The 17,805-nt window shown below is 44.5% G+C and overlaps 1 protein-coding gene across 1 annotated transcript; it reads right to left on the bottom strand.

Moving 5' to 3' along the window:
- Positions 1-7,658: 7,658 nt before the first annotated feature.
- LOC147964321 (uncharacterized) lies at positions 7,659-9,436 on the bottom strand. Its single transcript, XM_087526854.1, has one exon. The coding sequence runs from the start codon at positions 9,370-9,372 to the stop codon at positions 7,960-7,962; it is 1,413 nt and encodes a 470-aa protein (XP_087382980.1). The 5' UTR covers positions 9,373-9,436; the 3' UTR covers positions 7,659-7,959.
- Positions 9,437-17,805: the final 8,369 nt, after the last annotated feature.

Raw genomic sequence — 17,805 nt, 5'->3', positions numbered from 1 at the left:
TTTCTCTCAAATATCTGTGTCGGCTAGAGATCAATCAAAGACTACATTTACATGCCCTTTTGGTACTTTTGCTTATAGACGTATGCCTTTTGGTTTATGTAATGCACCTGCTACCTTTCAAAGATGCATGATGGCTATATTCTCTGACTTTTGTCAAAAGATTTGTGAGGTTTTCATGGACGACTTTTCCGTCTATGGTTCCTCTTTTGATGATTGCTTGAGCAATCTTGATCGAGTTTTGCAGAGATGTGAAGAAACTAATCTTGTCTTGAATTGGGAAAAGTGCCACTTTATGGTTAATGAAGGTATTGTCTTGGGGCACAAAGTTTCTAAAAGAGGTATTGAAGTTGATAAAGCCAAGGTTGATGCTATTGAAAAGATGCCATGTCCCAAGGACATCAAAGGTATAAGAAGTTTCCTTGGTCACGCTGGATAGGAGGTTCATTAAGGACTTCTCAAAAATTTCTCGGCCTCTGACTAATTTATTGCAAAAAGATATACCATTTGTTTTTGATGATGATTGTGTAGAAGCATTTGAAATACTTAAGAAATCATTAGTCTCCGCACCTATTGTTCAGCCACCTGATTGGAACCTACCCTTTGAAATTATGTGTGATGCTAGTGATTATGCTGTAGGTGCTGTTTTAGGGCAAAGAGTTGATAAGAAATTAAATGTTATTCATTATGCTAGTAAGACTCTAGACAATGCTCAAAGAAATTATGCTACTACTGAAAAAGAACTCTTAGCAGTTGTATTTGCTTGTGATAAGTTCAGATCTTATATTGTTGATTCTAAAGTAACTATTCAAACTGATCATGCTGCTATTAAATATCTTATGGAAAAGAAAGATGCTAAACCTAGACTTATTAGATGGGTTCTCTTGCTACAAGAATTTGATTTGCATATTGTTGATAGAAAGGGAGCTGAGAACCCCGTTGCAGACAACCTGTCTAGGTTAGAAAATATTCTTGATGACCCACTACCTATTAATGATAGCTTTCCTGATGAACAATTAAATGTTATAAGTACTTCTCGTAGTACTCCATGGTATGATGATTATGCTAATTATATTGTTGCTAAGTTTATACCACCTAGCTTCACATACGAACAAAAGAAAAAGTTTTTCTATGATTTAAGACATTACTTTTGGGATGACCCACATCTTTATAAAGAAGGGGTAGATGGTGTTATTAGACGTTGTGTACCTGAGCATGAACAAGAACAGATCCTACGCAAGTGTCATTCCGAGCCTTATGGAGGACACCACGCTGGAGATAGAACTACACATAAGGTATTGCAATCTGGTTTTTATTGGCCTACTCTCTTCAAGGACGCCCGTAAGTTTGTCTTGTCTTGTGATGAATGTCAAAGAATTGGTAATATTAGTAGATGTCAAGAAATGCCTATGAATTATTCTCTTGTAATTGAACCATTTGATGTTTGGGGCTTTGATTATATGGGACCTTTTCCTGCCTCTAATGGATACACACATATTTTAGTTGCTGTTGATTACGTTACTAAGTGGGTAGAAGCTATTCCAACTAGTAGTGCTGATCATAACACTTCTATTAAAATGCTTAAAGAAGTTATTTTTCCGAGGTTTGGAGTCCCTAGATATTTAATGACTGATGGTGGTTCACACTTTATTCATGGTGCTTTCCGTAAAATGCTTGCTAAATATGATGTTAATCATAGAATTGCATCTCCTTATCACCCTCAGTCTAGTGGTCAAGTAGAGTTGAGCAATAGAGAGCTCAAATTAATTTTGCAAAAGACTGTTAATAGGTCTAGAAAGAATTGGTTTAAGAAACTTGATGATGCGTTATGGGCTTATAGAACTGCATACAAAAATCCTATGGGTATGTCTCCGTATAAAATGGTCTATGGAAAAGCATGTCACCTACCTCTCGAACTAGAACATAAGGCATATTGGGCTATTAAAGAGCTTAACTATGATTTTAAACTTGCCGGTGAAAAGAGGTTATTCGATATTAGCTCACTTGATGAATGGAGAACCCAAGCTTATGAAAATGCCAAGTTGTTTAAAGAAAAAGTTAAAAGATGGCATGAAAAAAGGATACAAAAGCGTGAGTTTAATGTAGGTGATTATGTATTGCTATACAACTCTCGTTTAAGATTTTTTTGCAGGAAAACTTCTTTCTAAATGGGAAGGCCCCTATGTTATCGAAGAGGTCTATCGTTCCAGTGCCATAAAAATCAACAACTTCGAGGGCACAAATCCGAAGGTGGTAAACGGTCAAAGAATCAAACATTATATCTCAGGTAATCCCATAAATGTTGAAACCAATATTATTGAAACCGTAACCCCCAGAGGAATACATAAGGGACACTTCCGGAACGTTTCATATTCCGAAAAGGAATAGGTATGTGGTACGGTAAGTAAACCGACTCCAAAACAACTTTTAAGGCAATATTTCTCCGTTTTAGAATATTTAGAAATATAGAAAAATAAGTAGCAGTCCGGGAAGGACACGAGGGCCCCACGAGGGTGGTGGGCGCACCCTACCCCCCTGGGCGCGCCCCCCTACCTCGTGAGCATCTCGAGTGCTTTCCGGACTCTGTTTTCTTGCACATTACGTATTTTGGTCGGTAAAAATTCATTATATATTCTCCCGAAGTTTTTGACTCCCGTATCACGCAAAAATCTCCTGTCTTTGTTTCAGCTGTCCTGTTGCAGATTAAATCAACATGTCTTCCCAGGATTCGGAAGGAGAAAGCTATGTTGATGATTACTTAGCAAATCCAAAGGTCTATGGAGATGTGGAACATAATGGATGGACCACAGAGGAAGAAGAGGAATATGAACCCAAGGGGAAGGAGGAGACGAGCTCAGATGAAGATGAAGCACCATTACCTCAACCTGGGGATATGCGCGTGGAGTTCAAAAAGTCAAGTCTCCCTGATAGGGTAAAGAAACCCAAGTTCGAGTTTATCCCTTTTCGTCTCTTGTAGGAAAATAAGCAGGACCTATACAAAAAGATATTAAACCTGGAGTGGGAAATTGATGATCTGAGGGATCAAAATGCCGTCCTCAAGCGCAAATTAAGGGAGAAGACTAAGCCAACATCACCACCACCTTCTTCACCGACAAAGGAGATATAATCACATGGGTATGGGCACTCCCCTTTGGCAACTGCCAAGCTTGGGGGAGGTGCCCCGGTATCGTATCACAATCACAACTCCTATCTTTACCATTTTTCTTAGTTCAATCCTATTAGTAGTATCTTGATCTAGTAGAATAAAGTTTATGGCATGATCTAGTTTTGAGTTTTGCTTTATGATCTCTCTATGTAATCGAGTCCATGAGCTATATATAATAAACATTAGTGTTGAGTCAAGGGCTTGATTATTTTGCCATGATCTTGGGTGAATAAAAGAAAAGAGAAAAAAGAATAAAAAGAAACAAAAAGTTCATATTGATCTTATTGAGAGTAATGACTTCACATAGAAAGAGTATGATGATTAAAAGTTGCTGGGAGTTGGCAGACATAGCTTTGGTCATTCTTGCAATTAATAGGAAGTAATAAGGAAAGAGAGGTTTTCACATATAGATATATTATCATTGACATCTTTTATGATTGGGAGTACTCATTAAAATATGACATGCTAAAGAGTTGATGTTGGACAAGGAAGACAACGTAATGAGTTATGTATTTCTTATATCTGAGATAAAGTATGTTGTCATGGATCCTCTAACTTGTTGAGCTTGCCTTTCCCCCTCATGATAGCCAAATTCTCAGCACCAAGTAGAAATACTACTTGTGCTTCCAAATATCCTTAAACCAGTTTTGCCATGAGAGTCCACCATATCTACCTATGGATTGAGTAAGATCCTTCAAGTAAGCAGTCATCGGTGCAAAGCAATAAAAATTGCTCTAAATATGTATGATTGATTGGTGTGGGAGAAATAAGCTTTATACGATCTTGTGATGTGGAAGTAATAAAAGCGACGGACTGCATAATAAAGGTTCATATCACAAGGGGCAATATAAAGTGACGTTCTTTCGCATTGAGATTTTATATATCCAACCATAAAAGCGCATGGCAACCTATGCTTCCCTCTGCGAAGGGCCTATCCTTTATTATTATCTTCTACCTTATGCAAGAGTCATGGTGATCTTCACCTTTTCTTTTTTTATTTTATCCTTTGGCAAGCTCGGCATGTTGGAAAGAACATGATATATATATATATATATATCTAATTGGATGTAGGGGAGCATGAACCATTATTGTTGACATTACCCTTGAGGTAAAAGGTTGTGGGGCAAAACTATAAGCCCCTATCTTTCTCTGTGTCCGACTAAAACTCCGTAACCACAAGTATCGCGTGAGTGTTAGCAATTATGGAGGACTAAATAATAGTTGAGTATGTGGACTTGCTTTTTAGCTCTGACATAGACTCTTTCCAATGTTATGATAAATTGCAATTGCTTCAATGACTGAGATTATAGTTTGTCGGAGCCCAATAAGGTTTATGATTTATACTTTTGCATTGTGAATAGATCATCACTTGAACATAAGTAATCATATGAAAAAATCTATATATGTTGCTGTTATGAGAATAATCATGATGCCTTCATGTCCGTATTTTATTTTTATCGTCGCCTCTACCCCTAAACATGAGGACATATTTATTGTTATCGGCTTTTCGCTTGAGGAAAAGCGAGGTCTAAGCTTGGGGGAGTTGATACGTCCATTCTGCATCGTGCTTTTATATCGATTTTTATCGCATTATGGACTGTTATTTCACTTTATGTCACAATACTTATGGCTATTCTCTCTTATTTTACAAGGTTTACAAAAGGATGGAGAATGCCGGCAGCTGGAATTCTGGTCTGGAAAAGGAGCAAATATTAGAGACCTATTCTGCGTAACTCCAAAAGTCCTAAAACTCCACGGAACGTCTTAAAAGAAATAAAAAAATCCACGCCAAAGATGAAGGCCAGGGGGGCCACACACTTCTCACGAGGGTGGGGGCGCCCCCCCCTAGGGTGCGCCCCCCTACCTCGTGGGCCCCCTGGTGGCTCTCCGATGCCCATCTTCTCCTATATGAGGTCTTTTGATGAGAAAAAAATAAGGAGGAACTTTTCGGGACGAGACTCCGCCGCCACGAGGCGGAATCTTGGCGGATCCAATCTAGAGCTCCGGCAGAGCTGTTCTGCCGGGGAAACTTCCCTTCCGGAAGGGGAAATCATCACCATAGTCATCACCAACGCTCCTCCCACCGGGAGAGGGCAATCTCCATCAACATCTTCACCAGCACCATCTCATCTCCAAACCCTAGTTCATCTCTTGTATCCAATTCTTGTCTCAAAGTCCGGGATTGGTGCTAGTAGGTTGTTAATAGTGTTGATTACTCCTTGTAGTTGATGCTAGTTGGTTTAATTGGTGGAAGATCATATGTTCAGATCCTATATGCATATTTTACCCCTCTGATTATGAACATGAATATGCTTTGTGAGTAATTACATTCGTTCCTGAGGGCAAGGGAGAAGTCTTGCTATGAGTAGTCATGTGAATTTGGTATTCGTTTGATATTTTGATAAGATGTATGTTGTCTAGTGGTCTAGTGGTGTTATGTGAACGTCGACTACATAACACTTCACCATTATTTGGGCCTAGAGGAAGGCATTGGGAAGTAATAAGTAGATGATGGGTTGCTAGAGTGATAGAAGCTTAAACCCTAGTTTATGCGTTGCTTCGTAAGGGGCTGATTTGGATCCATATGTTTCATGCTATGGTTAGGTTTACGTTAATACTTTTGTTGTAGTTGTAGATGCTTGCAATAGAGGTTAATCATAAGTGGGATGCTTGTTCAAGTAAGAACAGCACCCAAGCACTGGTCCACCCACATATCAAATTATCAAAGTATCGAACGCGAATCATATGAACGTGATGAAAACTAGCTTATTCCCATGTGTCCTCGGGAGCGCTTTTTCTATTATAAAAGTTTGTTCCGGCTTGTCCTTTGCTACAAAAGGATTGGGCCACCTTGCTGCACTTTATTTACTTTTATTATTTGTTGCTCGTTACAACCTTATATTATCACAAAACTATCTGTTACCACTTATTTCAGTACTTGCAGAGAATACCTTGCTGAAAACCGCTTATCATTTCCTTCTGCTCGTCGTTGGGTTCGACACTCTTACTTATCGAAAAGACTACGATAGATCCCCTATACTTTTGGGTCATCATTTTCTTCCATAAATTGTCAACAATATTACTATATTTTCGTAGCAATGTAGAGAAGGTTTGGTATACTATAACTTCTCTCGACTTGTCAAGTGACCATACCAAGTGTATTGTGTTAGTGGAAATTTCTAGCACTCATTAAAACATCATAGAGTTGATATCGACAATTTGAATCAAGCAGAAAAGAGGAGGGTTCCACTTTCACAATATCTTGCAATCTTCTTTTAGAGATCTTCAGTCTATTATGGTCTACGTGTGTGCATTATGTGTTGTTTCTATGATTTGCTCAGGTGACAAGTGTGGTTTACATCAATGGGCCATTGACATAATCCTCACAACATGAGGTCGAACACTATTTTCAATGACAACGCAAAACTAGTGCATAATGTGAAAAATACACTTTTAGGCAATTTTTGTACACGACTTTCGTAATCTAAAAATACTGACAATCAAACTAGTCTTTTCTGACTATCGACATTTAGCACAACAATTTTAAGTAAGTTTGGAAAAGGTTGGTCAATGGATGATAGTGCATTATGGAAACTTTTCCCACATGCCTCTTACCTTAAAGAAACATTAGGTTTTTTCATTTCCTTTTCATTGTAGGGGGGTGTTTGGATTGTGGCCAAACTATAGTTAGCAATTGGATGACAATGTCTGACAATTTATTTTTTGTTTGGATTGTTATCAGCTTTTGGCAAGCTAGTGGTCTACTACCAACTCTAGTTTATTTTGAAGACAATGTTGGCCAACTTATGGGCACAAAAAACTCAAACAAAACTTTGACTAGCCAAAAGTTTAATAGGGCAACTTGAGACATAAACCAGACATGACCACAAACTTGGCTTTACCGTGCAATTATTATGTTGGGTTTCTTTGAACATCTTCCATTTTGAACCATCATCATCATGTCAAGCCAGTTGCTTGATTGTCCCGGGCAATTTTAATCTACGAATATGAAAGGTTAAATGACATTATTTGTTTTGTTAGTAAAAAGCCCTTGTGCGTTCTTCATTGCATTATAGGGAAAACATATTTTTCACATGGGTAATAAATATAACAAAATACCACGTGTAAACGCTTATGAAATATGAACAAACAACAAATTCATGCAAATATGTATTTTTTTCTATGGGAACTTAAACGGCTGAATTTTCAAATAGATAAGAAATCCCGATGTTTTGAGTGGGACCGAATTTTTCACAAACATTTCATATCCTCGGCTCTTCATTCGACACACTTCTGACTAAATTAGGTGTATTTATGCGACATGTAATTTAGTCATGATGCTATCCTATGGGGCTGAGGTGTCGGTTACACATCTCACTAATTTTTCCACGCATATCACCGATTTTTTTCGCACAAATCACCATTTTTTCACACATCTCATCTTTTCTTGCCTGCTCAAGTCATCAGTTCAAAGCCTTGTAAAACCAAACTAATTGACAACACAATCTGTAAGATCCAATTACCAAGTGGAGATCCAATTGGTTGCATTAACACAGAATCCAAGTTTTGAATGTTCGGCTCCTCATCATGGATTCATGGGTAAGAGATAACATCACCTAGAACCAACATCATAGCTAAATGAAGTACTCATGTTTCCTCATATTCAAACAAAAGGAGAATTTGATCAACTGTGCAATTCAAAGCCCCTGACAAATCAACTGTGCAATTCAAAGCCCCTGACAAAATTTGCCGCATTTCATCTCCGTTTTGTTTTACGCCGGACGAACACACGCAAGTCAAGCCATCATATTGGCGAAGTCCATGTCCATGAGGAGCTCGTCCACCTGCTGCAAATCCAACGGCGGCAAGTCGGCGAACACATCCTCGAGCTGCGCGTCTGCGGTGATGGTGCCCGAGAAGAGGTCGAGCGCCGGCTGCTCGGGGAAGTCGTTGTCGGCGAGGTCCATGCGCGACTCCTCGCCGCCATCAGCAGAGCCGGCGACCATGGGTGGCTGGTTGAGGTTGGTTTTGGCCGTCACGCCACGCAGCTCCGGGACGTCGTTGTGGTCCATGGGCGACTCCCCGCCGTCGTCAACGGCGGCGGCCATGGGTGGTTGCTTGAAGTTGGTTATGGCCCTCACGCCATTCAGCTTGACGGCCGCGGCATCGTACGCTCTGGCGGCGTCCTCGAGGCCGAGCCACCGAGAACTCTCCCCGGCGTGTCTGATCTGCGCCGCGTACTTGCCGCTGGGCTTCCGGTGCACGCCGCGGAACTTGGTCCCGGCGCCCGTCCTTGCCGCCGCCGCCTTCTTCCTCGCCGTGGGCTGCTGCTTCAGGTTGGTTTTGGCCTTGGCGCCGCGCATCCTGACGGCCTCCGCGTCGTACGCTCCGGCGGCCTCCTCGGCCGTGTCGAAGGCGCCGAGAAACAGCTTCGCTCGCCGCGCCGGGTCCCAGATGCGCGCAGAGTACTTCTTGCCGCCCCCTGTCTGGCGCACGCCGCGGAACGCCGGCAGAGAGCTCGACCTCGACTTCGACTTAGCCGCCGCCGCTGCCTGCGTCTTCCTTCCGGCCTGACCTTTGAAGCCGACCTCCCCAGCCGCGCGCGCCTTCTTCAGGCCGATCGCGCCGCGCAGCTTCACCGCCGACGCGGCGTAGGCTCTGGCGGCCTCCTCGGCGGTGCTGAAGCCGCCGAGGTACCTCCGAGCTCCCCCCTTTCGGCACCTGATCCTCGCCGCACATTTGCCGCCCGGCCTCCGGCGCCCGCGGCGGAACACGGTCCGGGCGACCGGCCTGAGCGGCGCCTTCCTCTCCACGGCGCTATCCGCCGCATCCCGGCCTGGGCGCGACTCCACAGCCCCGACGTCCGCGCCCACGCACGAGACGTGCAGGACCGGCGCGTCCCCGCCATCGGCCTTGGCGTCCGCGTCGACGTGCAGGAGCGGCGCGTCGCCGTCGCCGTCGGCAGCCGTGTGCTGGCGGAAGTAGGTGAGCGCCGTGGCCGCGCCGTGCAGCCCGACGGCGGCGGCGTCGTAGGCCCTGGCGGCCTCCTGGGCGGTGGCGAAGGCGCCGAGGTTCTTCATGGCGCGCCGCGACGGGTCCCAGATCCGCGCCCGGTACTTACCGCGCTGCAGCCGGTACACGCCGAGGACCTCCGACCGGACCGTCTTCTTCCTCCTGCCGCCGGCCGCTCCGTCGTGCTCCGCCGCCATCGCAGCGCCGCGGGGAGAGCGCGTGAGGTTCTCGGGGGTTTTCGGGGAGGCAGAGGAGGACGAGAGAGAGAGAGAGAGAGAGAGAGAGAGAGAGGGTTCGGGCTGTGGATGAGACGACGCCGTCGAGGCCTGCGTTCTCAAACTTGTTTGTCACGTAGCACTGTTGCCGCCACCCGTCGTCAGGTTTTCTTTGACTCCCTCTCTCTCAAAAGTAAGGCCATTTTTACCCGAGATGCTTCCGTTACAAAATTTCTGGCCTTTACCTATTTCTATCTAGAGAAAAAAATACGATGAAATAATACGGGAAAATTGAACTATGTAGAGAGAAGATTGTGATGGGTGCAGCTCAAAGAAAATTTGAATTGTTTGGATCAAGCGGCGAACCACAGAAAACGTAGGAGCAGCTTTGTATCGACATAATGGATAGGCATTGCAGAGGGCAAGCAAAAGCCTTTCTTGCGTGAAAAGCCCAAACTTCTCTCCTGAAAAAGCTGGGCTGCGAGGCAGATCGCCGATCTGCTGCAAAGGCTGCAGCATGATACGATCTCTTGTACAGCAGCACTGCACCGCACCAGGATGCTTGTCTCTTTGTTCCACTTCCGCACCGGCTTTTCTACGGTTTTTCGGAGAGAGGGGAGAGAAAGAGTCCACCTGCATGCACGGCGTGCAAAACTTTCAACATTGACATTGATCTGCTAGCGTTCTATGGAATTGAAGCCGAGGTTTGAAACATTGACATGGTTCATGTTCACTACTCCCTTTGTTCGAAATTACTCATCCAAAAAATAGATGTATCTAGATGTATTTTAGTTAGAGATACATTCATTTTTGTGACAAGTAATTCCGAACGGAGGGAGTAATTTATATGATACTCCCTCCATTTTTAAGTATAAGCTTTTTTTAAATTTCAATACGGACTACATATGGTTATGTATAGATGAGTGTAGATTCACTCATTTTACTCCGTATGTAGTCTGTATTAGAACACACAAAAAAGGCTTATACTCCCTCCGTTCCAAACCACGACGAGTAATTTGGAATGAAGGGAGTACTTAGGAACGAAGGTAGTAGGATTTACACAAGATACAACAGACGCGTGTGATTACAAAATTGATATCCAATACAAGCACACACATGCATATGATTTCCATAATTGCAAGAGTTCCAAAGATTTTCCGACTGGATTTTTTTCTTTTTTGTGAGCGAAATTAATGCAAGGCTGACTTTTACCTACCTACATACTATAAAGATTGATTTTTTTGTGTGTTTCTCTAATTTGGATTTGGAAACACGCTTGTCGAATTACACTACACAACATCGACGATGGCAAATGCCATTCTCGTAGTAACTGCTCCCTCCGTTCCGAATTACTTGTCGTAAGTATGGATGTATCTAGATATATTTTAATTCTAGATACATCCATTTCTGCGACGAATAATTTGAAACGGAAGAAGTAGATACAAAGCAATGGTGGTATAACGCATGGAAGAAAAATGACAGAGATCTTGTTTTGCACCGAGGAAAGACGATCCTTTGGAGAACAAAAAAATGGCCGCAGATGCCGGAGCATTGCTAGTGATGTGCTTGCAGCCTTTGCAGGGTCCAGACGTGTCGGGTGCTTTGGCTGGCTGGGTTGGTGAAAATGGCAGGGTCAGGGACAGGGAGCTCCTGCTGTCCCCATGCCTGCCAGTGCCCGTGCGTGGGCGTGTGCCAAGCCTCGGCGGCTCATGCAATTGCCCGTCTCGTGCAACACCGGCCGGTGCTCCTCCTGCCCCCGGTTGCTCGCATGTGCCACCGGCCGATAATTTGTACTCCTAGTTTTTTCAGGGGAGAAAGACTTTCCACCTGAATTTATTTGGAAAAAAATTGATTCGGCTCCCGGTCGTAAACAAAACATAGCGGTGCGTGGTACAAAAAAAACTAGGTCGGAAACCGCACAAGCAACGAAGCCTTGTCGACCATACGATACAAGGCTACATCTGCGTCAAACCTACTCCATCCTACCCCTACAACCCCCCTAGATTCTCCCTCTCTCTCCTCAATCCACTGATGCATTTTAAGTTCAGTCTCATATTTAAAACCGTCGTAGTTTTTAAATAATTTTGTTTATTTATGGTCTTACATATTTCCGTTCCTGGCGACGAGATCTTTCTTAAAATATGAATTTTAAAAGTTGATGAAACAATAAAACCAATGATTGTTAGCCTTGTTTTATGCCAATTTGTAGAAGTTATTTTTCGTTGTTATTAAACTTACTAATGTGTGCAAGTACACAAACGTAGTTACATATCCACGCGAAAACCATCATCATGTAATAATCTATTTTTGCACATGTTTCACTGTGTTTCAAAAACTCAAAATTCAAAACTGGCAAAAAATATTAAATATTGAATTTGTTTCGAACATACCATTGAAAGAAAGACACACATTCATACAGATTATTCATCCTATATTTATTTCAAAATATATTTGTTCGAAGTTTATCAGACTGAAAATAAAATCCATATACTAGTGTGTCGGAGAGAGAACTAGTAGGAATATAGTGCATCGACCTAGCATAATACTCTGCTGCAGCCTTGCTCCAAATAATTGTCAGATGGCTATAGATAAAAGAATGATTACATGGGATAAGTGCACCAATCTCCTACAAGATGAACGGTTTGGCCATGCATGGGATATCCCATGCATGGTAGAATCTCTTTTCTCTGGTTTACCCTTGTTCTTCCTCCTCCTATTGTCATCCGCGATCTGGATTCAATGGTTTACCCTTGTTCTTCCTCTTCCTATTGTCCTCGCTGCAGTATCCCCCATTGAAGCTCATCTAATGTCATGTCAAACAAGCATCAAGATATTGTCCTAGAGGCGGCTCTGTTAAGAATAATCTTCAACTATAACAAGCTCTCCTCACTAGCCATATTGTCCTAGAGGCGTGCATGGAAGGCTTATCCCTAGCGATCCAGAGAAGCGAACTTCCGATCATCATTGAGATGGACTCACTTGTGGCAGTCAAGATGATCAAAGGACGAGAACAAGATAGGTCGATTTATACTTCCTTAGTTAAGGAGATTAGATATCTCATGTCACTTCGTGAATGTTGTATTACTCATGTTAGCCGCCATGTTAATAAGGTTAGTGATAGCTTGGCAAATTTTGCACGCATAGAGGGAAGAACAATGACTTGGCTAGGATCTGGTTCCTCTGTTGCGGTAGAACTAGCAGCGGCTGATTGTAATCTTCTTGGTGGTTGAGTAATACAAATTTCACTCGCAAAAAAAAAGGACATGGACTTCACCGACGTTGTTTAGGTCCAGTCAAAGCTATGTTTGTTATCAGGTCGAGGGAAGGAGGATTGATCACGACGCTTATTCTCACAATTTGCTAATTTTTGTCTTGTGATTTTTTGGTAAATCTGAGACGCCTAAATTTGCACATTATTAAGCCTAAGTTTGCGCTTCGAAAATAATGACTTATGTAGAGGGTCTCGACTTAATGTTATTATGCGTGGGATGCTTTGCATTTCTGGTTTACCTTTATAATAGATCTAAGTCATTTGCACACAGAAAAAAAAAGATTTTAGGTTTGTACGGGAGAGCTAAACATAAGAATTAAGCCATGAGTAAAGATGAGAATTAAGTCCGAGTAAGCCCAATTTCAGTCTAGATGCAAAGGAAATAATAAAACAATATGATGTTCACATATCTAATGGTTCTTCAGAAAAGCTTCATGTAAAAGTATTCGGAATATGTAGACCCCAACATTGTGCCATATCATGCAATTTGTGAACCAAAAAAATATTCAAAGAAAGGAGAGATTTTCGTGTCTCACTATGGATAACAAAATTCCTTAATTTTCTTATCCGACACACATTCTCTTGTAAATGTGGATTTCCTTGTTATATGTAGATTTTACAACTTCACTGATGTATTTTCAATTTGAACTAAAACCACGACGAGTAATTTGGAACGGAGGGAGTAGATGACACAAACACAATAATGATATGCAATCACAAATTGACTATGGCAATGGCTATGGCGTCCTCGCAATAGACACATAAAGAAATAAAGTTGCAGAACTCCTGCTCATCCATTGCACGGACAAAAGATGATCTTTTGGAGGAGAAAAACCAGACAGATGCAGATGCCGGAGTACCGCAGCCTTTTCAGAGTCCAGAGGGTGTCGCCCAGTACTCTGGGCTTGGCCGGGTTGGCGAAAATGGCAGGCAAAGCTCCTCGGCCGTTCCCTGCTGCTGTCCTTGGGCCGGCCTGTGCGTGTGCCTGGACCGTGCACGCACACGGCCCCCCGAAGCACCGGTGGTTCATGCGGGCGTCTAGCGCAACACCGGTGCGCTTGAAGCTTTGGCCTCTGGTAGGCTGCTACTCCCTCCGTTCCAAAATGGATAACCCAATTTTATACTAACTTTGTGGAACGGAGGGAGTACAAGATAGTACATATATCTTTTTTTTCCGGCAAGTATAAGATACAAAGTTTTAACACACTCTGCGCGGTAAATTCATTATTTCAGTAGGCCAAAGCCCCAAACAATAGAAACTTTCACAATAAAAAAAATATTCCCTTCGTTTCTTTTTAGTCTGCATATAAGATTTGGTCAAAGTTAAACTTTATAAAATTTGACCAACTTTGTTGGAAAAAATATCAACATCTACAATACTAAAGCTATATGGCATGAAAACTAATTTCATGATGTATCTAACAATATTGATTTCATATTTTGAATCTTGATATATTTTTTCTATAAACTTAGTCAAAGTTGAGAAAGTTTGATTTTGACCTAATCTTATATGCAGACTAAAAAAACGGAGGGAGTATATATATGTCCTGCTAATCTTTTGTCTGGATTCACATATGGGCACTACAATAACTACAATAAAAATAAATCGGCCACTCGGTTTAAGTTCAACATTTTTTTTGTTACCCTTGTTCTTCTCCATCCTCCTATAGTCCTATTACGGTCACCGCGGTATCTTTGATTCAAGCTAATCCCTCGTGTTAGCAGTGTCGAGCGAGCACCAAGAATTGAAGATACCATCCTATTGGTGGCTCTGGTGACACCGTTAACCATATTCTTTAACTCTAGCGCGGTCCCTCACTCGACTCCACCATCATCGGCTTCCCCGCATCAGCGTGACTTTGCCTTGTGACTCAAACGACACGTAGGTCTTCTGCTTGGACGGGGCTTATTAAGTCGCAAGAATGTAAAATCACTTCGCTTGTCGGGTTATATGAACTTGTGAAGTAGGTTCTCTTTTGCATGTAGTTTTAGTATGACACTAATGCTTTCAATAAAATGACTATCTAAACGCCTTTGTTGGATGCCACGTACTTGCATGTTTGAAAGAAAAAAAATCATGAGAAGCAAGCTCGTGACGTGGAGTTACATTTTTGAAATAGCGCTCAAAATGTGTGCACAAAATTTTAATTGCTCTTTTTTTTATAATGAGCACACAACAATGCTATTAGAAATTGCTTCAAATCCAAACAATTCATAACGTATGGTTTGTACTATGAAATTTCTTTCATGACTCATACTTGCATTTCCAAAATACCCAGTCCATGCTCCAGAATTTGTAAAAATGCAATCAATTTCTCATATTAATTATGTGCAAGCAATAATGTTATTAGGGACTTGCTTCTATCCCAAACAATCCATAATAGACCATTATATTCTTCTTTTTGTAATAGATCATCATCATCTGCTTTTGTAATAGATCATCATATTCTTTTTTTGTAACAGACCGTCATCTTTTTTTTTAAGAAAAAAAGTCCATTTTACTACCCTGAACAAAGTTGGTGGTTCACATTACCCCCCTGATCTATTTGTCGGTTCCCTTACCCCCCTAAACAATCCCATACCGGACAAAAAAAACCCTTGGGTGGTATGTCTTGACTTGCAGCTGACGTGGCGCTGGTCAACGGTGGTTTTGACCTGTGGGTGGGGCCATGATGATTAACTTAATCCAAACAAAAAATTAGCCCTGTGATTAATTAGGTAGTGGGACCTGCTTGGCAGTGACTCAAGGGGTGGATTAACTAAGTGCTAACGATAGGTTTAGCCGGTAGCTAACCGGGGCACATCGGTCATCGCCGGCCGGCCAATTCCGGCGGAGGATGGATGCGCGCGTGGGCTCTGTGTGACCAACGCGACGAGGCGCGTTGGCTGGTTGTAGCAGCGGGTGCTGGGGTGGCTGGTGCTGGCGATGGAAGCGAGCTGGGCGGCGGCGGCGCTCGGTGTATGCGGGCAACTGTGATGGAGCATGCATACGAGCAAGATTAGTAGCGGGGTGGCAACACATGGCGGCTGGGAGAGCTTGGCAGAGACGAGCTCATCGGCAATGGCGGACGGCGGCTTCGGTCATGGCGGCTACCTTAGTTCGAGGACCAAATCGACGAAGGGGGAAGAAGGTAAATGCGTAGGAGCTCATAGTGAAGTCGTAGGGTATCTTTTCTGGCTCGGGGAGGCTCTGAAGTGCCCGAATCGACAACGGCGATCTTCGGATGCCAACGAGGAAGAAGATGGCGATTAGCGTGATGCAGTGTGTTCGAGCTTGAGTTCTTCTACGGAGATGTTCAAGGCGTCTAGGCGGAGCTCCTGGACATGTTGGTGTGGCAAGAGGTAGCTGGTGGACACGAGGACAGAGGGCGGCGGCGATGGTTTCTCTCGGAGACACTTGGGAGAGAGAGCTAGAGAAGGGCAGAGGAAGCTGTGAAAGAGGGAAGAGGTAGAGGTGGTTGTGCACGTCTCTATGGCGCGAAGAAAGGCCCGGGACGCGTGGGACAGTGTGAAGCATGAGGTGGCCGTCGACGCACGAACGCCCACAACGCAGCGTCCTCCTGGCGAGGGGTTGAAGACACCCCTACCATAGTGGGACCCACCCATAGGTCAAAATACCACCTTTGACCGTGTCCATGTCAGCATCCGGTCTAGGAAAACCACCCAGGGTTTTTTTGTGTCCGGTATGGGATTGTTTAGGGGGTAAGGGAACCAAAAAATAAATCAAGGGGTAATGTGAACCAGCAACTTTGTTCAGGGTAGTAAAATGAACTTTTTTTCTTTTTTTAATATATTGTCATCTTATCGGTCTGCATGAGGAACACAACCGTGAATATGAATTTCAATTTGAAAGCTCGGATTGAAAGTAAAGCTTTTTTTGAAATTTTGATTTGAAATAGGTTTGAAAGTAATAAAGCTTGAGAACACTTGCATGTAGAGAAGAGAAGTGTGGGACGGGAGCAGCTCCTCACGGTGAAAAGAAAAGCGCACGACGCCCATATGGCTCCAGAACCACAAGTCAGAAAAAGGAAAGTAACCTGACAGCTACACCGGCCAGTTACCGCAGCACGATCTCTTCCACGCCGCAAGGCTAGCTTATGCACGATCATGATGCCGGTGGGCGGCGAGCGAGAAGCTCTCCTCGTGGCAGCGCCGCCAGGTCCAGTGCGAGCGTGATGATGGTGGCGGCGGCGGACAGTGGTCTTCCCGCGGCCGCCGCGCAGGCGATGGTGGCGAGGGATCAGCAGCGCGAGGAGCCCGTGGGAGCCCAAGATCCAGCTCTGCGCGCGGCGCCGGCGGAAGCTGTGGGTAGGAGGAGGAAGGCGGCTCGGCCGGAGGCCCGCACCGAGTTCTTCCGCGGCGTGTCCCGGAGACCCAGCGGCAGGTACGGGGCGCTGATGAATGACCCCAAGGACAAGGTTCAGGTGTGGCTCGGCACCTTCGACACCGCCGAGGAGGCCGCCAGAGCGTACGACGCCGCGGCCGTCAAGCTGCTCGGCGCGGCGGCTGTTACCAACTTCGAGCAACCGCATGTGACTGCCGCTGATGATGACGGCGTCGCGCAGGCGCAGCACCTCCCATGCGAGTGCGAGGGCAAGGGCGCCACGGCAGAGCCGTCCTCACCGGTGAAGAGGAAGAAGATGATGATGAAGAAGAAGGCGGTCAGGCATCTCCGCGGCGTGCTGCAGATGGCAAGCGGCAGGTACGGGGCGCAGATCAGGCACTCCAAGACCTTGCGGTGGCTCGGCACCTTTGACGCCGCCGAGGACGCCGCCAGAGCGTACGACGCCGCGGCCGTCGAGCTGCACGGCGCGAGGGCTGTCACCAACTTCAAGGCAGGCGGCGGCGTCTCCGAGTCGTCCGGCCAAGCGGCGGGGAGCGTGAAGATGAAGAAGGTGAAGAAGCCGGCGGCCGGGAGCGTGAAGATGAAGAAGACAAAGAAGTCGGCGGCGGCTAGGGTGGACGCGGCGACCGAGCTCCAAGGCACGCACGGGCAACTGGGCGGCGAGTGCAGTGCGCAGACATGGTACTCCAAGGACTTTGACCTCCTCGACGACTTCCCGGAGCTGCCGCCGCTCGATTTCCCGTACAGCCTGATCCCAGGCCCGCTGCTCGACGATCTTCGGACCAACTTGCCGCCGGCG

The sequence above is a fragment of the Triticum urartu genome, chromosome 6A (assembly GCF_056163025.1).
Source record: "Triticum urartu cultivar PI428250 chromosome 6A, HENAU_Tu73, whole genome shotgun sequence".
Classification (NCBI taxonomy): Eukaryota; Viridiplantae; Streptophyta; class Magnoliopsida; order Poales; family Poaceae; genus Triticum; species Triticum urartu.
This window is presented reverse-complemented; position numbering and strand designations above follow the sequence as displayed.

Coding starts and splice junctions, on each gene's coding strand:
- LOC147964321 (XM_087526854.1), bottom strand. CDS start 9,372: ATGGCGGCGGAGCACGACGGAGCGGCCGGCGGCAGGAGGAAGAAGACG.